Genomic DNA, 15,196 nt, shown 5'->3' with positions numbered 1-15,196 from the left:
GAGATTTGAAAGAGATTCAACTTTGCATGAAAAGTCAATGTCAGTTCTCACACGATCGTCCAATCACAGTGGAGGAGGGGCGGGACAAGTATCACAACAACCAACCGGCTCACAGCTCAAGTATCACAGCTAAAAAGCGCTTACTTTCAAGTGTCTGGTTATGCGAGACTGTGGAGTACCTAACTCTATATGGCTTTACATCTGTTCTAATATGCTGTCTATATCTAACTAACAAGGAGAGGAATTATGGTTGAGATCACTGGGACACAATAGACTGGCATTGGGTCTCTCTCCCAGGATTTGTCATCTTCTGTCCTAAGATTCATCGGGTCGATTCACCATTCTCCTGTTCTCTGTGTGTCTCTGTATGTAATAAAGCCAAATACATTTGGGGACTCCTGGAAGAGCAGAAGCTGGATGCCAGCCAAATCAGCTGGCACACAACACTGCTATTACGCCCAGTCAAATGCGCTCTACAGTACAGGGTCTCAATGAGTGCGTTTACATGAACAGTCTTACGCCGATTATGCTTAATAAACTGATAACACGTGGGGTAATGTAAACGCGTAAATCGGTTTTCTTTAATCGGAGAAAGCCCATAAACGGCGTGAGCAAAAACCGATCGGCACAGGTAGTTTTTTTGCTCATTACGCCGATTTCGCGTGGCATGTAAACACCTTAACCGTATTTCTCACGGTTTTGTCCATGTGCGCATGTCTCCGCGTATCAAAGATAAACGTCACACGCGAAAGTAAGCGCAAAGTAACGCATAAAAGTCTCAGCTCGACTAAAGCAGTTGGCAAAGAAACTGTTAAAATAGCAGCTCATGTTAAATTTACAGGTTCTGCAGACACGAGAAGAGATACAACAGTACAGCTTAAGACAGATATGCCGCTGACTTTTTGAACGACTATTGTGTACTATAGGTGGTGACATCACTGCCTGCGAGAAAACTGATAATTCTGCAAGTCCCATGTAAACGCAGTTGTCTGCATAGGCGGCTTATTGATTTGCATGTAAACGCATGAAAACAATTTTCTGTAATAAGCAGATTTTTGATAGTTATCCGCTTATGCTGTGCATGTAAACGTACTCAATCCGTCCTCACTCTCACGTCCACTGCAGGATATCTCAAATGCTCTTTCCACTTCTATAGACAGACTCAGGTGTGCGTGTACCTAATTCATAAAAACCCTCCAGTGGTTAAGACATGTCTCATTCTTTTCCACAGTACTAACATTGATTCTGCTGTCGGCACATCTATATTAAAAGATAGAGACTGCACTTAACCCCATTAAGCCAGACACTCAATCAATTGGGTGTCAAAAATCTCGCTTTGATAAAATTGCATTGAACCATATAATGGTTTTTAAATTTCACCCTGAGAATAAGAGAAGAGACACTGCAGTCTCTCTTGTGAGTCTTTTCAATGTTAAGCTGACTTTATCTGGTAAAATCATGGGCAGTTTAAGACCAGTAGATATTTAGGGCTTAGCACAGGGGCTAAGTTTGAAATACTGGTTATACTTATGACACACTTTATATGTAATATTGAATCGTTCATCTGGAAGATGTCCTGTGTATGACATCAATTTTAAATAAAAAATAAAAAATGATAAGAGTATTAGTTTAGAAGTTGTGTGATTCTTAAATTCTCCATTGAAATGTGGTAGTACAGTAGGAGAAAAAGGAAATGGTTGTGCAATATTGAAGCATGCTAGCATGCTAAATATGCAAAGTGATGTTTTTTTTTTCTTAAATCGATTTAACTTGTATTAAAATATTGGTAGCACTTTACAGTATGTGTACTTACCTTGTACATATATGGTAAATATGTTATACTTACAGACAAATGTGTTGTACTTATGTAACCCTATTTTCAACACAAAAAGGTTATGATTTTCTTATTTTAAACTTAACCAAGAAACCTGGATTCCCGGCAGTTGTATGGTGAATTGGCCGGTAAAACTACTATTTACACAGTCTCTTAATACAATAAAGGAGTAACTTTTCAATGTATCAAAGATCCTCTAAGCACAATAAAACACCAGAATACAAATATAAAGTAGTAAATTAACACTTATTTATTTCCTTAGGCTAAATTTGTTTTGTTGTAGTTTTAGTTTAGCAAAGGTAATAAATCAACAAACAAACAAACAGAAATCAGAAATGTAGCATGTGAAAAGAGAATAGAAACTCCTATGAAATAAACTCTATCACAGGGTATGAAAAGTAATATTTCCGGGTAAATAAAGATTTAAATCACCCTCTCAAAATATGTTTTTGTCTTCCTTCTGTTACTTTAGTTTCCTCACTATATTTATGCTTTGAAACTCACATCACATCATATGATAGTACAAATTCACCATTTAGTAAAATTTGAACACCTCAAAAGCACTATAACAAAACATAACACTGTTTCAAAACCCAATTACACAGCACAATATCTCAAAGTTTATAAGAACTCTCTCAGTCTTTATGAACCAACAACTCAGTCACATACACTAGTGTTTTTTTCGTTGGGGCCCAGTTGGTGCACATTTAAAGCATGAAGAGTTTAAAAGACAAATCCTTTTATGCAAACTTGGAAAATAGACACACTTACATCCATCCAAGGAAAATGAAATTGACACGCGAACAGCGTCAACTCACGGTTACCATGGTGATCAATTGAGCTGCGTGATGAGTCCAGGCTGATCCAAGCACAGTTGTAAACACGCGATCTTTATTGCAGCAACAAAACAACGCGTCCAGTCGCAAACAAAGTCTCAGAAGCAACGAGAATCCCGTCTGCAGTCACTGTTCACACATATGTTGTTTATAATAGCCGCTAGACCGTCATTACACGCGATGGCGGAGATAATATCTTCTTGTAAACAGGCGGTGAAATGAAACAACCTTAAACTTTTAGAAAACAAAACAAAATAACACGAATACAGATTCGTTACACTTTGGGCCTTAATATTACGACGAATATATTAATCAGTCTCCAAATATGCTAACGTCTGCGTTTGCACACACAGCCCGCATGCAGTCTCTTCTTGCCATGTGCGTTATAGCTCCTCCCCTCTCTTCCGCTTCGTAACTATCGTTGTTAAATGACCTTTAACCTCTAACTTAACAGTCATTGGCCAAAAATAATACACTCACATTTAACACATTAATTCACTGGATATCAAACAAATCCATATACTATTAAACCAATAATGCAAATAATATTACATTTTAAAATAGAAATAAAAGAAATAAATTGACATTATTTTCAATGTTGCATAAAGCACATTTTTAAAGGTCCCTACACACTCCCCCCACCAAAAAACCAGTATGTCCCCATGCTGGGTACCAAAATTACATTCAGCAATAACCATTTGTTTAAAGACTACAAGGCAAAAGAATAGGTCTGTTGTTACACAAATTACACAAAGCATTAGGATTGCACCACCAAACATGTGAAGTATTGTAAACTCCAGGAACCTTTAATACAGGTGTTACATTAGTACCACAATGTTGAGAAAATACAGACTGTAGATTTGGCATACCCAGCTTATCATAAGTAAACCTGGTATTAGGTTTTCTCTCCCTATTGGATCTACGTACTACTGCAGGTACATTCTCTGACAGAGATTCATTATCATTTGCAGTAGTAGAATGAAGGGTACTCTCATGACTTTCAGTCAGTGCTTCATCAACAACTTCAGTATTACTACCTTCAACTATCTGAGCATCTGAAATTTCACTCTGAGGGGAAATTACTGGTAAGTCTAAAACAGTGTGAGAAACATTAGACTCTGAACCTTCTACACAACGTAGAGATGTTTCAGTCTGTGCGACCTCTTTGAACTGAGAAGGAATGTTAGTGACATCTTCCACATAAAACCCAAACTCAGACTCTGAATCTGAAGAAGTCAACTCTCTTGGAATAACATTAGCTACAGGGGGTAATTTCTCTGACTCTACAGTTTTCTGAGCAGTGTTACACTTTTCCTTCGCCCTCCTACGTCTCAAAGCTCTTGGTGAAGGAGTAGGTCTGAGATCTACCTGAGGACTTAACCTGACCTCCTGTCCTAAAGGCAAAAGGTGATTTCGGTGCATGACTTTGACTGGCCCATCACCATCAATAGGCTTCAGTCGATACACTGGAATACCATGTAACTGACTGTCAACTACATAAGGAATAGCACTCCACCTGTCAGCGAGCTTATGCTTTCCTTTAAGGCCAAGATTTCGAATCAGAACCCTGTCTCCCACAGTCAAGTTATGGTAACGGACTTTCTGATCATATCTTGCTTTGTTACTCTGATTCATCTTTTCAGAAGTAGCTTGAGCTAACTGATAAGCTGTTTGCAGTTCCTGTTTCATTCTGGACACATATTTTGAATATGACGCAGGGGATGTGTTATCAGCAGAAACACCAAACCAAACATCAACTGGTAACCGAGCTTCCCTGCCGAACATCAGAAAATAAGGTGAGAAACCAGTAGCATCATTAGGAGTACAGTTATATGCATGGACTAAATGTGCTATGTGCTGACTCCATTTACTTTTCTGACTAGGCTCCAGCGTACCCAGCATATCCAACAGGGTCCTGTTAAACCTCTCAGGCTGAGGATCGCCTTGAGGATGATATGGTGAGGTTCTAGACTTTTTCACACCTAGCATATTCAACATGTCATGCACTAACTGGCTCTCAAAATCCCTACCCTGGTCTGAATGTATTCTAGTGGGGAGACCATAGTGTATAAAGTATTTCTCCCACAAAGTCTTTGCTACAGTAGGAGCTTTTTGATCCCTAGTAGGGAACGCTTGGGCATAACGTGTGTAGTGATCAGTGACTACTAAAACGTTACAAACATTCCGAGAGTCTGCCTCAATAGAAAGATAGTCAATGCACACGAGGTCCATAGGACCAGAACTCTGCATATGAGATAAAGGAGCAGCTCTCTGTGGTAAAGTTTTCCTCTTAATGCAGCGTTCACATGTCTTACAGTACCTCTCAACATCACGCTTCATATTTGGCCAATAGAATCGGTCACGAATTAAGCTGTAAGACTTCTCAAAGCCTAAATGTCCAGTCTCATCATGCAAAGACACTAAAACCCTATTGTGAAACTGAGTTGGCAGCACAAGCTGTCGTTTTACTCTATGGTCATTCTGCCGAACAGTTCGGTACAAGATCCCTTTATCTACTGATAACTTTTCCCATTCTCGTTTCAGCAACTTCATCTTAGGGTTGGTGCTCTGGATACTACTGGCAGGCTTTTTGTGACAAATGGCTTGCCACACTTCTCCTAGGAATTCATCATCCCTCTGGGAAGTCTGAAGCTCACTCAGGCTAAGAGCAGGTGACTGGTCTACAGCTAATTCAGTAGCATGACAGTAAGCTTTTGGAACAGCAGACACATGAGCTCCTGCCTGTCCCACAACACATGAATAAGGAGCATTTCCTGTTCTCCTTCCTTCAGACACAGCCTGACAAAGAGCTCTCACGCCAGCCATAGGGATTTCCTGCCAATCATCATCAGGACTTGGGTGAGTATGAGGCCTCCTGGATAACGCGTCTGCATCAATGTTTTTTCGGCCAGGTCTGTATTTCAAGTTGAAATTGTAGGTGGTCAAGGCAGACAACCAGCGATGACCAGTTGCATCAAGCTTTGCTGACTTCATTATGTATGTTAAGGGGTTATTATCGGTTCTAACCTGAAACTGAACACCATAAAGATACTCATGCAGTCGATCTACAACTGCCCACTTTAGAGCTAGAAATTCCAGTTTGTGGGCTGGATAGTTTCTCTCTGAAGGGGAAAGGCTGCGGCTGATAAAGGCAACTGGACGTAATCCTTCATCATGTTCCTGATAGAGAACTCCTCCAAGGCCATCTATGCTCGAGTGCCAAGACACAACGGCCTCAATCTTGGAAGGATCAGTAGATATTCCATCCTGTGACACAATATGTCCTACATAGTTTACAGAGGTTCTGCCAAACTGACACTTATCAAGGGAGATTTTCAGCCCCTCTTCTCTCAATCTGTCCAAGACTTTTAGCAGGCGCTCTTCATGCTCTTCAAGCGTTCTCCCAAAAATGATTAAATCATCCAAGTAGACTAAAACTTCAAGGAAATTCATATCTCCTACTGTCCGTTCCATTACCCGTTGAAAAGTGGCTGGTGCCCCACATATGCCCTGCGGCATGCGCTCAAATTGATAGAAACCAACAGGACAGATGAAGGCAGTCTTTTCCTTATCAGAGGGACTCATGGGTATCTGGTAGTATCCACTTCTCAAATCTAGAACAGTGAACCATTTGCTTCCAGAAAGACTATGCAGAGCATCCTCAATACGGGGAACAGTGTACTGGTCGGGTGTAGTTCGCTGGTTGAGCGTCCGATAGTCCACACACATTCTGACCTTGCCTGACTTTTTGCGCACCACTACTATAGGTGAAGCAAAGGGGCTTCGAGACTCTGATATAATGCCAGCACTCTGCAATTCTTGTATGTGGAGCCGCACATCTTCAAAGTCTGCTGGTGCGAGGCGCCGTGATCTTTCCCTAAAAGGGCGTGAATCATTCAACCTTATCTCATGGGTGGTACTTTTTGAACATCCTACATCCCACTCGAGTAGAGAAAACACTTTCTCGTCTCAGCATCAATTTCTCACACAAGCACTGTTTTGCTTCTTCGGGAATAGTAGAATCTCCGAAATCAAAAGATGCAGGTGACAAGGTATGTTGCTCTGGTGTTGATTTAGAGGTAAGATGTGGGACTAAGGACACTGGAAATACATGAGCAAGGGGAGTGCCTCGCTTCACAAATACTTCTTTTGTAGAAACGTTCTTGATGGTCACTGTGACACGCCGGGTGGATACAACGGATGCAGAATGAAGTTCAGGCCGCACCTCAAGATCATCAGAACTGGTGTCATCAACGGCTGCTCTGTCAATAAGCACTAGAGACTCATTCATTTGTCCAGGAAACTTAACTAATCCAGGAAGTTGCAAAACTTCGTCTGGCTTCAGGACCACAGGGTTATGCTTCACGAACCAGACTGTTCCATGCTTATCTGGATCCTCATGTGATGCGTTCGTTTGCTGAATGGACTCATATGCTTCTCTAATTACTGGATGTACTGTCAACACATTCAAGAACTTCTCACCAGCTTCCTTGCGACAAGACTCAAACAGGTTTTTCACTAAGCTAGTGTTGGTTCCGACCAAAATGGCTACGCCATCTCGCTTCACAGGGTCAGGGCACACAATGACAAGCGTGTCTACCACTTGACGTACTCCAGCAACGCTTTCTGTGAATTCAAGTCTGAGGGGTAAGTATCCATCATATGGGTATTTATGAGAGCTGAGACCCCAAATCTCAAGATTTTCAACTGGCTGAATTTCTAGGTGTTTTAGGTAAGTATCATAAAAACTGCGGTATAGAAGGGTAACCTGAGAACCGCTGTCAAGAAGAGCTTTTGTGTAGATCCCTTCTATCTGGACAGGAACTTCAGAGACAGGCCCTACTAAACCATTTGGCAGTTTTGGCTTACCAACATCAAGCATAATTGAACCATTAGCGGAACGTGTGGTCTCAGGAGCCCGGTGCCGTTCCTTCACTGAGCCCCTGGCCAGTTTCCCTGCAGGCGCTGCATTTTGATCAGTTTTTGGTTTACCTTTCTGAGGTCTTCAGGTGCCTTACATTCTCGCTTTGTATGTCCATCCTCACCGCATTTGTAGCAAAAGATTGTTGGAACAGGTGGCTTGGGGGTCTTTGGGTTTTGGAAGTTGTCCCGGTTCACTCTGTCAGGTATGTGTTGGGACACTTTCTGAGAAACACAATCGGAAACCGAAGTCACTGTAGCCACATTTAATAATTGACTCACTTGAGTAGATAACTCTTTAACCTCTTTTCTCAGGTTTTGCAATTCAGATGGCACAGGCACTGGTGGAGAAATGACAGTGGCAACAGAAGCTTTAACATCCGCTCGAGCAGCTACCCAGTGTTCCTCCTCCCTCACCTCTTTCATCAACTGCGAAAAAGAAGGCGGATCTCGCAAAGTGTGAGTCATCCTTATTCGTAAGGCAACCATGTCACTGGTAAGAGCTCCCTTAGTCAGCTGCTCCATTCTAGCTTTATTTATGCCAGCTGCGTCAATTCCACCTTTAAAGAAGGCTCTGTGAAGAAGTTTATCTAGCCTGTACAGAAAATCAGACAATTTTTCTCCACTTTCTTGGTAGGTATGACGAAACTTAGCCATTAGATCAGGTCCACTCTCCGTGGTGCCATATGCAGTGTCAAGGGCAGATAGATATTCGGTGGCAGTAGCAGATGGGTTACTCACTTTCAAGAATCTGACAATATCAGCAGCAGGGCCCCGCAAACTCTCGACAATACGTTGTCTCTTTGCAGCCTCTGTGCACTGCCATTCACTTATCATCTGGGCAGCTTGTTCCATCCAGACTTCATATTCTTCTTCACCTGGAGGGACAGGTCTTAAGCCAGAGAACAGTCTCAGTTTTCTATAGCCAGGCCCATCACTAGACACCTGATTACACCGGTCAACTAATTTTCCAATAGCATCAACTAGACCTACACTGATGTCAGCTTTAGGAGGCGGATTTCCCATAACTATGGCTTTAACTTCCTCCATAGATTTTCCCTCCTCCTGTAAAAGGGCCATTAACTTTAGCTGAAAAGCATCACCTTCTGATGGAGCACTAGGGCCTACTAAACTGCCAACTACATGGACAGGCCAAGGCCCAGCCTCGTTCTCAATTCCTATTTCAGAAGGTACAGTATCAGGGTCTAAATCAGTACTGCTCTCTACCAAAACAAACAGTGTTCTGCCAGTGGCATCACCACGGCGACCACGTATTTTAGTACGACCAAGAACTTTCACAGTGTCTAAAACTTTACCAAGGGTCTCATTGCTAACATCCAAAGGCACATTACTCACCACAATGGCGCGCGAGAGGTTAACACTATCCTCTCTGCTCCACACAACAACCTGTGAGAGATCCATGCCTTAGGAGTTAGATCTGGATTACAAGTACAGTAAGAAAATGCACAAAAATTAAATTGCTGCTTTACACCACCAAACAACAATATTAAAGGAGAATAAATGAAAAGAAACAAACTGGTAAACAGAAAAAAAACGATCCCAGCGGTGCCTCCAAATGTAACCCTATTTTCAACACAAAAAGGTTATAATTTTCTTATTTTAAACTTAACCAAGAAACCTGAATTCCCGGCAGTTGAATGGTGAATTGTCCGGTAAAAATACACTATTTACACAGTCTCTTAATACAATAAAGGAGTAACTTTTCAATGTATCAAAGATCCTCTAAGTACAATAAAACACCAGAATACAAATATAAAGTAGTAAATTAACACTTATTTATTTCCTTAGGCTAAATTTGTTTTGTTGTAGTTTTAGTTTAGCAAAGGTAATAAATCAACAAACAAACAAACAGAAATCAGAAATGTAGTATGTGAAAAGAGAATAGAAACTCCTATGAAATAAACTCTATCACAGGGTATGAAAAGTAATATTTCCTGGTAAATAAAGATTTAAATCACCCTCTCAAAATATGTATTTGTCTTCCTTCTGTTACTTTAGTTTCCTCACTATATTTAGGCTTTGAAACTCACATCACATCATATGATAGTACAAATTCACCATTTAGTAAAATTTGAACACCTCAAAAGCACTATAACAAAACATAACACTGTTTCAAAACCCAATTACACAGTATGCACAGTATCTCAAAGTTTAGAAGAACTCTCTCAGTCTTTATGAACCAACAACTCAGTCACATACACTAGTGTTTTTTCGTTGGGGCCCAGTTGGTGCACATTTAAAGTATGAAGAGTTTAAAAGACAAATCCTTTTATGCAAACTTGGAAAATAGACACACTTACATCCATCCAAGGAAAATGAAATTGACACGCGAACAGCGTCAACTCACGGTTACCATGGTGATCAATTGAGCTGCGTGATGAGTCCAGGCTGATCCAAGCTCAGTTGTAAACAAGCGATCTTTATTGCAGCAACAAAACAACGCGTCCAGTCGCAAACAAAGTCTCAGAAGCAACGAGCATCCCGTCTGCAGTCACTGTTCACACATACGTTGCTTATGATAGCCGCTAGACCGTCATTACACGCGATGGCGGAGATAATATCTTCTTGTAAACAGGCGGTGAAATGAAACAACCTTAAACTTTTAGAAAACAAAACAAAATAACACGAATACAGATTCGTTACACTTTGGGCCTTAATATTACGACGAATATATTAATCAGTCTCCAAATATGCTAACGTCTGCGTTTGCACACACAGCCCGCATGCAGTCTCTTCTTGCCATGTGCGTTATAGCTCCTCCCCTCTCTTCCGCTTCGTAACTATCGTTGTTAAATGACCTTTAACCTCTAACTTAACAGTCATTGGCCAAAAATAATAAACTCACATTTAACACATTAATTCACTGGATATCAAACAAATCCATATACTATTAAACCAATAATGCAAATAATATTACATTTTAAAATAGAAATAAAAGAAATAAATTGACATTATTTTCAATGTTGCATAAAGCACATTTTTAAAGGTCCCTACACTTACTTGAGTATCTACATGGTAATTAAATTGTATCAGTACTTTACTTACCAGTGGTACATACTTGGTAGTTATTATATAACTCAAGATAAGTACTACCCAGATAGCAAAATCTGGCTGGCCCACCACTGGGCCACATATTTGCTTGAGTTCTGGCCCAGTTCTGGCTGGGTCCCCGGCCCAAAACTGGCCCACACACTAAAAATTGGATCAAACTATTAAATCTGGGCCAGTTGTGGCCCACACCCAGTAAAATAGATCTTACATACTGACTTGGCCCAGATTTGGTCAGCACACTGTAAAGTGACCTAAATTGTTTATTTGGCCCAGGTCTGGCTAGCACACTGTAAAGTGACTTAAATTGCTTATTTGGCCCAGGTCTGGCTAGCACACTGTAAAGTGACTTAAATTGCTTATTTGGCCCAGGTCTGGCCCAGACCCTTTGTTTTATGTGGCTGACAACATCTGCATGGTCCCTGGGCCAGATGTGGCCCAGAAACTGGTAAATATTGTATATTTTTTATTTTTCAAGAAAAATACACCCATTTAAGAAGATTAAGAGCCTTTTATTAAAAAAATACACACATCACATTAATGTGAATTAACAGTTAACAAATACATAAATATGAACATGTTTTAACATGTACCAACAATTAACCGTAATTTTGAACATATTAATTCTTAACAAATTCAGTACACTTTACAAAAACATAACAAATACAAACACACATATATCTCTTACACAACACATTTTACAAGCACATAACCCACTTTATAAACATTTTTAAAGGGATAGTTCACCCTTAAAATTATAATTTTCTCATAAATCACTTACCCCTGTGCCATTCCAAACCACCAAGTGCTCTGATTGTCCCCAGAACACATCCTAAAATCCTTTTTCATGAAAACCGGGAGGCTTTTGTCCGTCCCATTGACTTAAGTTAGTCTCACAATCCGTTTCCCAGAAAAGAATGAAAGACATCGCCAAAAAGGTCCATTTTCCATTAGTAGTTTAATAATAATATTATGAAGTGACAAGAACACTTTGTGCACAAAGAAAATAAAACGAACGATTTCAACAATTTGTTCTCCTCCTTAGTTGTTGAAAGTGTATTCAAGACCAGACTACAGCGATGCTGCCGACATCACCCGCAGCTCTCGTCACCTGCCGACGTGGCTACCAATGTTTTTCTACGCTTTTTTTAAAGCATAATGCACACATTGTAACAATACTTAAACAGCCCAAATAAATGTACAAATTACTTGGCAGCCTATTCTGTCTGTACGCTGGGAACTACGTCAGCAGGTGACGTCAGCAGCAGGTGATGTCAGCAGCATCGCTGTAATCTGGTCTTGAATACACTTTCAACAACTAAGGAGGAGAACAAATTGTTGAAATCGTTCGTTTTATTTTATTTTCGTTAACAGGCTTTGAACGACCAAGGAGAAGAACAAACTGTTGAAAAAAATTTTCATTGAAATACTGATGGAACACTGAACTTTTTGGCAATGTCTTTCATTCTTTTGTGTTAAATGGATTGTAAAACTTACTGAAATCAATGGGACGGACGGAAGCCTCCCAGTTTTCATCAAGAATATCTAGGGACGTGTTCTGTGGACAATCTGGGCACTTGTTGGTTTGGAACGACAGAGGGGAGGTGATTTATGATAAAATTGCAATTTTCGGGTGAATTATCCCCTTAAGCAATTACAGCGAGACAACATGTAAAACAAATTAATTAACATTTAAAGAAAAAAATTCTCTCTCACACACACACCAAACACACACATTGGCATATGTGGTTTACCGGGACAATTCCATAGACACAATGCATTTTATACTGTACAAACTGTATATTCTATTGCCTTAACTTACCCCAGTCCCTAAGCCCAACCCTAACAAAAATCTGTTGGAAGTCTTTAATCTGAAAAAGTACCACTTAGTATTGTGTCCCTGTAAAGCATGTTTATAGCATATTAAACATGTCATTATACACTATTCCCCATAAACCACATATACCAACCCACACGCACACACACCTCTCACACACAAGCCAAGTAATTAAAACAAGTTAAACACATTTAACCAAAACACCACCACTCTTTTTACAGCGCAAAACATTCTCCTTTGCAGACTCAAACACAGGCGCTAACACTAACTGCTTTTCTTTTGCTAAATTTGTCTCTTGCACCCACCCTCTCGATCGAGCCACCTCTTCATTGTCCCCTCCACAACTGTAAGGGACCTTCTCCGAACTGCATCTTTAAAATAAGTAATCCATATTGTCATTGTGAAATCTTTAACATTTAATGAGCATATTAAAAAGAAATGTCTAATTTTTATTAACAAATAATTAACAGATATATTTACCAATCACTACCTCTCTGAGTTAGGGGGTGGCAAATAAAGTCTTTTCCATCCAGTTGAGGTTTTAAGCCAGGGAGTTGTCGGTCGCCCTCTTTAATATATGCCATGTGCAGTCTCGTACATCTGTCCCGCCAATAAGCCCCAACCAGTTAACCTGAAACAGATTTATAGTCTTAATAGTTGGTCATAGTTTCATACAGGACACAGGTCATACAGTAGTTCATTGCTTATATCAAAGAGGTGATGCATGCTATTTTTTGTGTGCTAATTTAAGAAAAGTTGTGTGCAATCCATAGAAGTAAACTGTTGTGTGTTTGTTGTAGTCCAAGAAAAGAGATTTAAGTTGAAGAAGATAACTGGCGTCATTGTTTACTTACACTGTAAAAAAATTCTGTAGAAATTACAGTATTACTGGGTATTACTGGCAACTAGCTGCCAGTAACTTACTGTGTAGATTTTACATTTATGTTATTTACTGGCAACAGTTTGTTCAAAGTTAAATTAACATAACATTTTCAGTCTTTAACTTCTACAGTAAGTTACTGGCAACCATCTGCATAATTACAGCAATTTTTTTTACAGTGTAGGGTTTTGTACATTTGCACATCGTTCACATGTCTTTAACACTTACACATCAAAGGGTGTGTAAATTCGTGAATCTGAAAAATGTGCCCTTTTGAAAAAACAGCATACCAGCAAGACCAGCATATGTTGTGTTTTGGTGCTGGTTTGCTAGTGAACACCAGCTAAACAGCCTCAAACCAGGACCATCACCAAACCAGCATTAGCACCAGCATCCCATGCTGGTCATACCAGCAAGCCACAGCATATGTTGTGTTTTGGTGCTGTTATGCTGGTGACCACCAGCAAAGACCATCATAATTCCCATGCTGGTTTGATGCTAGATTTTTCAGCAGGGTGCTCTTTAACTTCTTAACTACTTTAGCTCAAATAAGGTTGTGTGTACTGCTCCTTTTTATGAAGATACGAAAGTGTGTCTGAATTCTCTGCTTGATTATTAAAAACCTGTTAACCTGCACGTGAACGACGACTGGTTATTTACATCTTTCTAAATGGATTCAGCTTACTAACAACAATATTTAAGCTAACGTGATAGCTGGCTAAACATGCAGGAAAATTCACGGTTTTGAATATGTAGCAAACAATTCCTTTTCATTGTTATCATGCATTTTTAACATAAAAACTAAATCAGTGACTTACCAGTTATTGATGATGGTGTCTGTGTCGAACGGGAGCTCAGCTTTGTGCTGTGCTTGATTCAAATCATAACAGCAGTGATGTTGCCGTTCAACAGCTAGAGGGCTGATTGCCGCATCACGGAATCGGGCCGTGTACTGTATACTGTCCGTCTGAGGCATAAACATTTTTAAATTGCCGCCAAACAGCGTTACAACCGGCATGTGTCAGTTCCACTGGTATCGGGCCGCATACTGAATTTCTGACATCATACACATCTTGGCAGTATCATATCAAACCATAATCGGTCCAGGCACAATGCAACGTAGTCGGTCCGACTACACAATGCCAGATTTGGCCCGATTACACTGAGACGCTACTTTAGTAGACCCGGACTTCAGCTGAGTATGCTTACACTCGGGCCAACAGCTATAAATAGTGTTTATTACTGGTATACTATTTCCTCATCTGGGCCAGTTCTGGCGCATACACTAAAACTCTGTCCGGCTTTCAGCCGACACTGGCGGAAAAAAGCCAGAATCGGCCCAGAACTGACTGCTATCTGGGTACTTATAGTGTAGGTATACTATAACTAACAAGAAACACTACTGTACTTACAAATGAATGTACAATATAAGTATTTAGTACTTACAGGCAAGTGTGGGTTGATGACAGGTGAGTTATGTATGACTTAGGGACCATTCATATGTCGCACCTAAAAGCGTGTGGAAAACACTAAGCGTGTAGGTTTTTGTCAAATGACCTGCGGAGGGCTCGCGGCATTCTGAAAAGTTGAAATGTTTTAACTCCATGTGTTACAGACGCGCCTGGAAAAAACTAGTGCGTGCGCATCGCGACCGTGTCGCTTCCATTATGAGAGTGCATATCGCGCGCCTTCATTTGAAATAACGAACTTGAGCACGCAAAAGAAACAACGCGATATGTGAATCACCCCTTATAGTTTACATATATGATAACAAAGACTACTGTACCTACAAATTGTATATACATGGTAAGTGTGTAGTA

At 40.2% G+C, this 15,196-nt stretch overlaps 1 protein-coding gene and 1 long non-coding RNA gene across 2 annotated transcripts; both read right to left on the bottom strand.

Moving 5' to 3' along the window:
• Positions 1-7,602: 7,602 nt before the first annotated feature.
• Positions 7,603-9,012, bottom strand: LOC141365211 (paraneoplastic antigen Ma1 homolog). Its single transcript, XM_073869167.1, has one exon. It carries the CDS (start codon positions 9,010-9,012, stop codon positions 7,603-7,605), a length of 1,410 nt encoding a protein of 469 aa, XP_073725268.1.
• Positions 9,013-12,182: 3,170 nt separating this feature from the next.
• On the bottom strand, positions 12,183-14,732 carry LOC141365191 (uncharacterized). Its single transcript, XR_012370366.1, has 3 exons — positions 14,195-14,732; positions 12,977-13,127; positions 12,183-12,867 (listed from the first exon to the last, which is right to left on the bottom strand). It is a non-coding gene; the product is annotated as an uncharacterized lncRNA (long non-coding RNA).
• Positions 14,733-15,196: the final 464 nt, after the last annotated feature.

This window comes from Misgurnus anguillicaudatus, chromosome 7 (assembly GCF_027580225.2).
Source record: "Misgurnus anguillicaudatus chromosome 7, ASM2758022v2, whole genome shotgun sequence".
Classification (NCBI taxonomy): domain Eukaryota; kingdom Metazoa; phylum Chordata; class Actinopteri; order Cypriniformes; family Cobitidae; genus Misgurnus; species Misgurnus anguillicaudatus.
The sequence above is the reverse complement of the archived record's forward strand: the minus strand, read 5'-3'. Positions and strand labels throughout refer to the sequence as shown.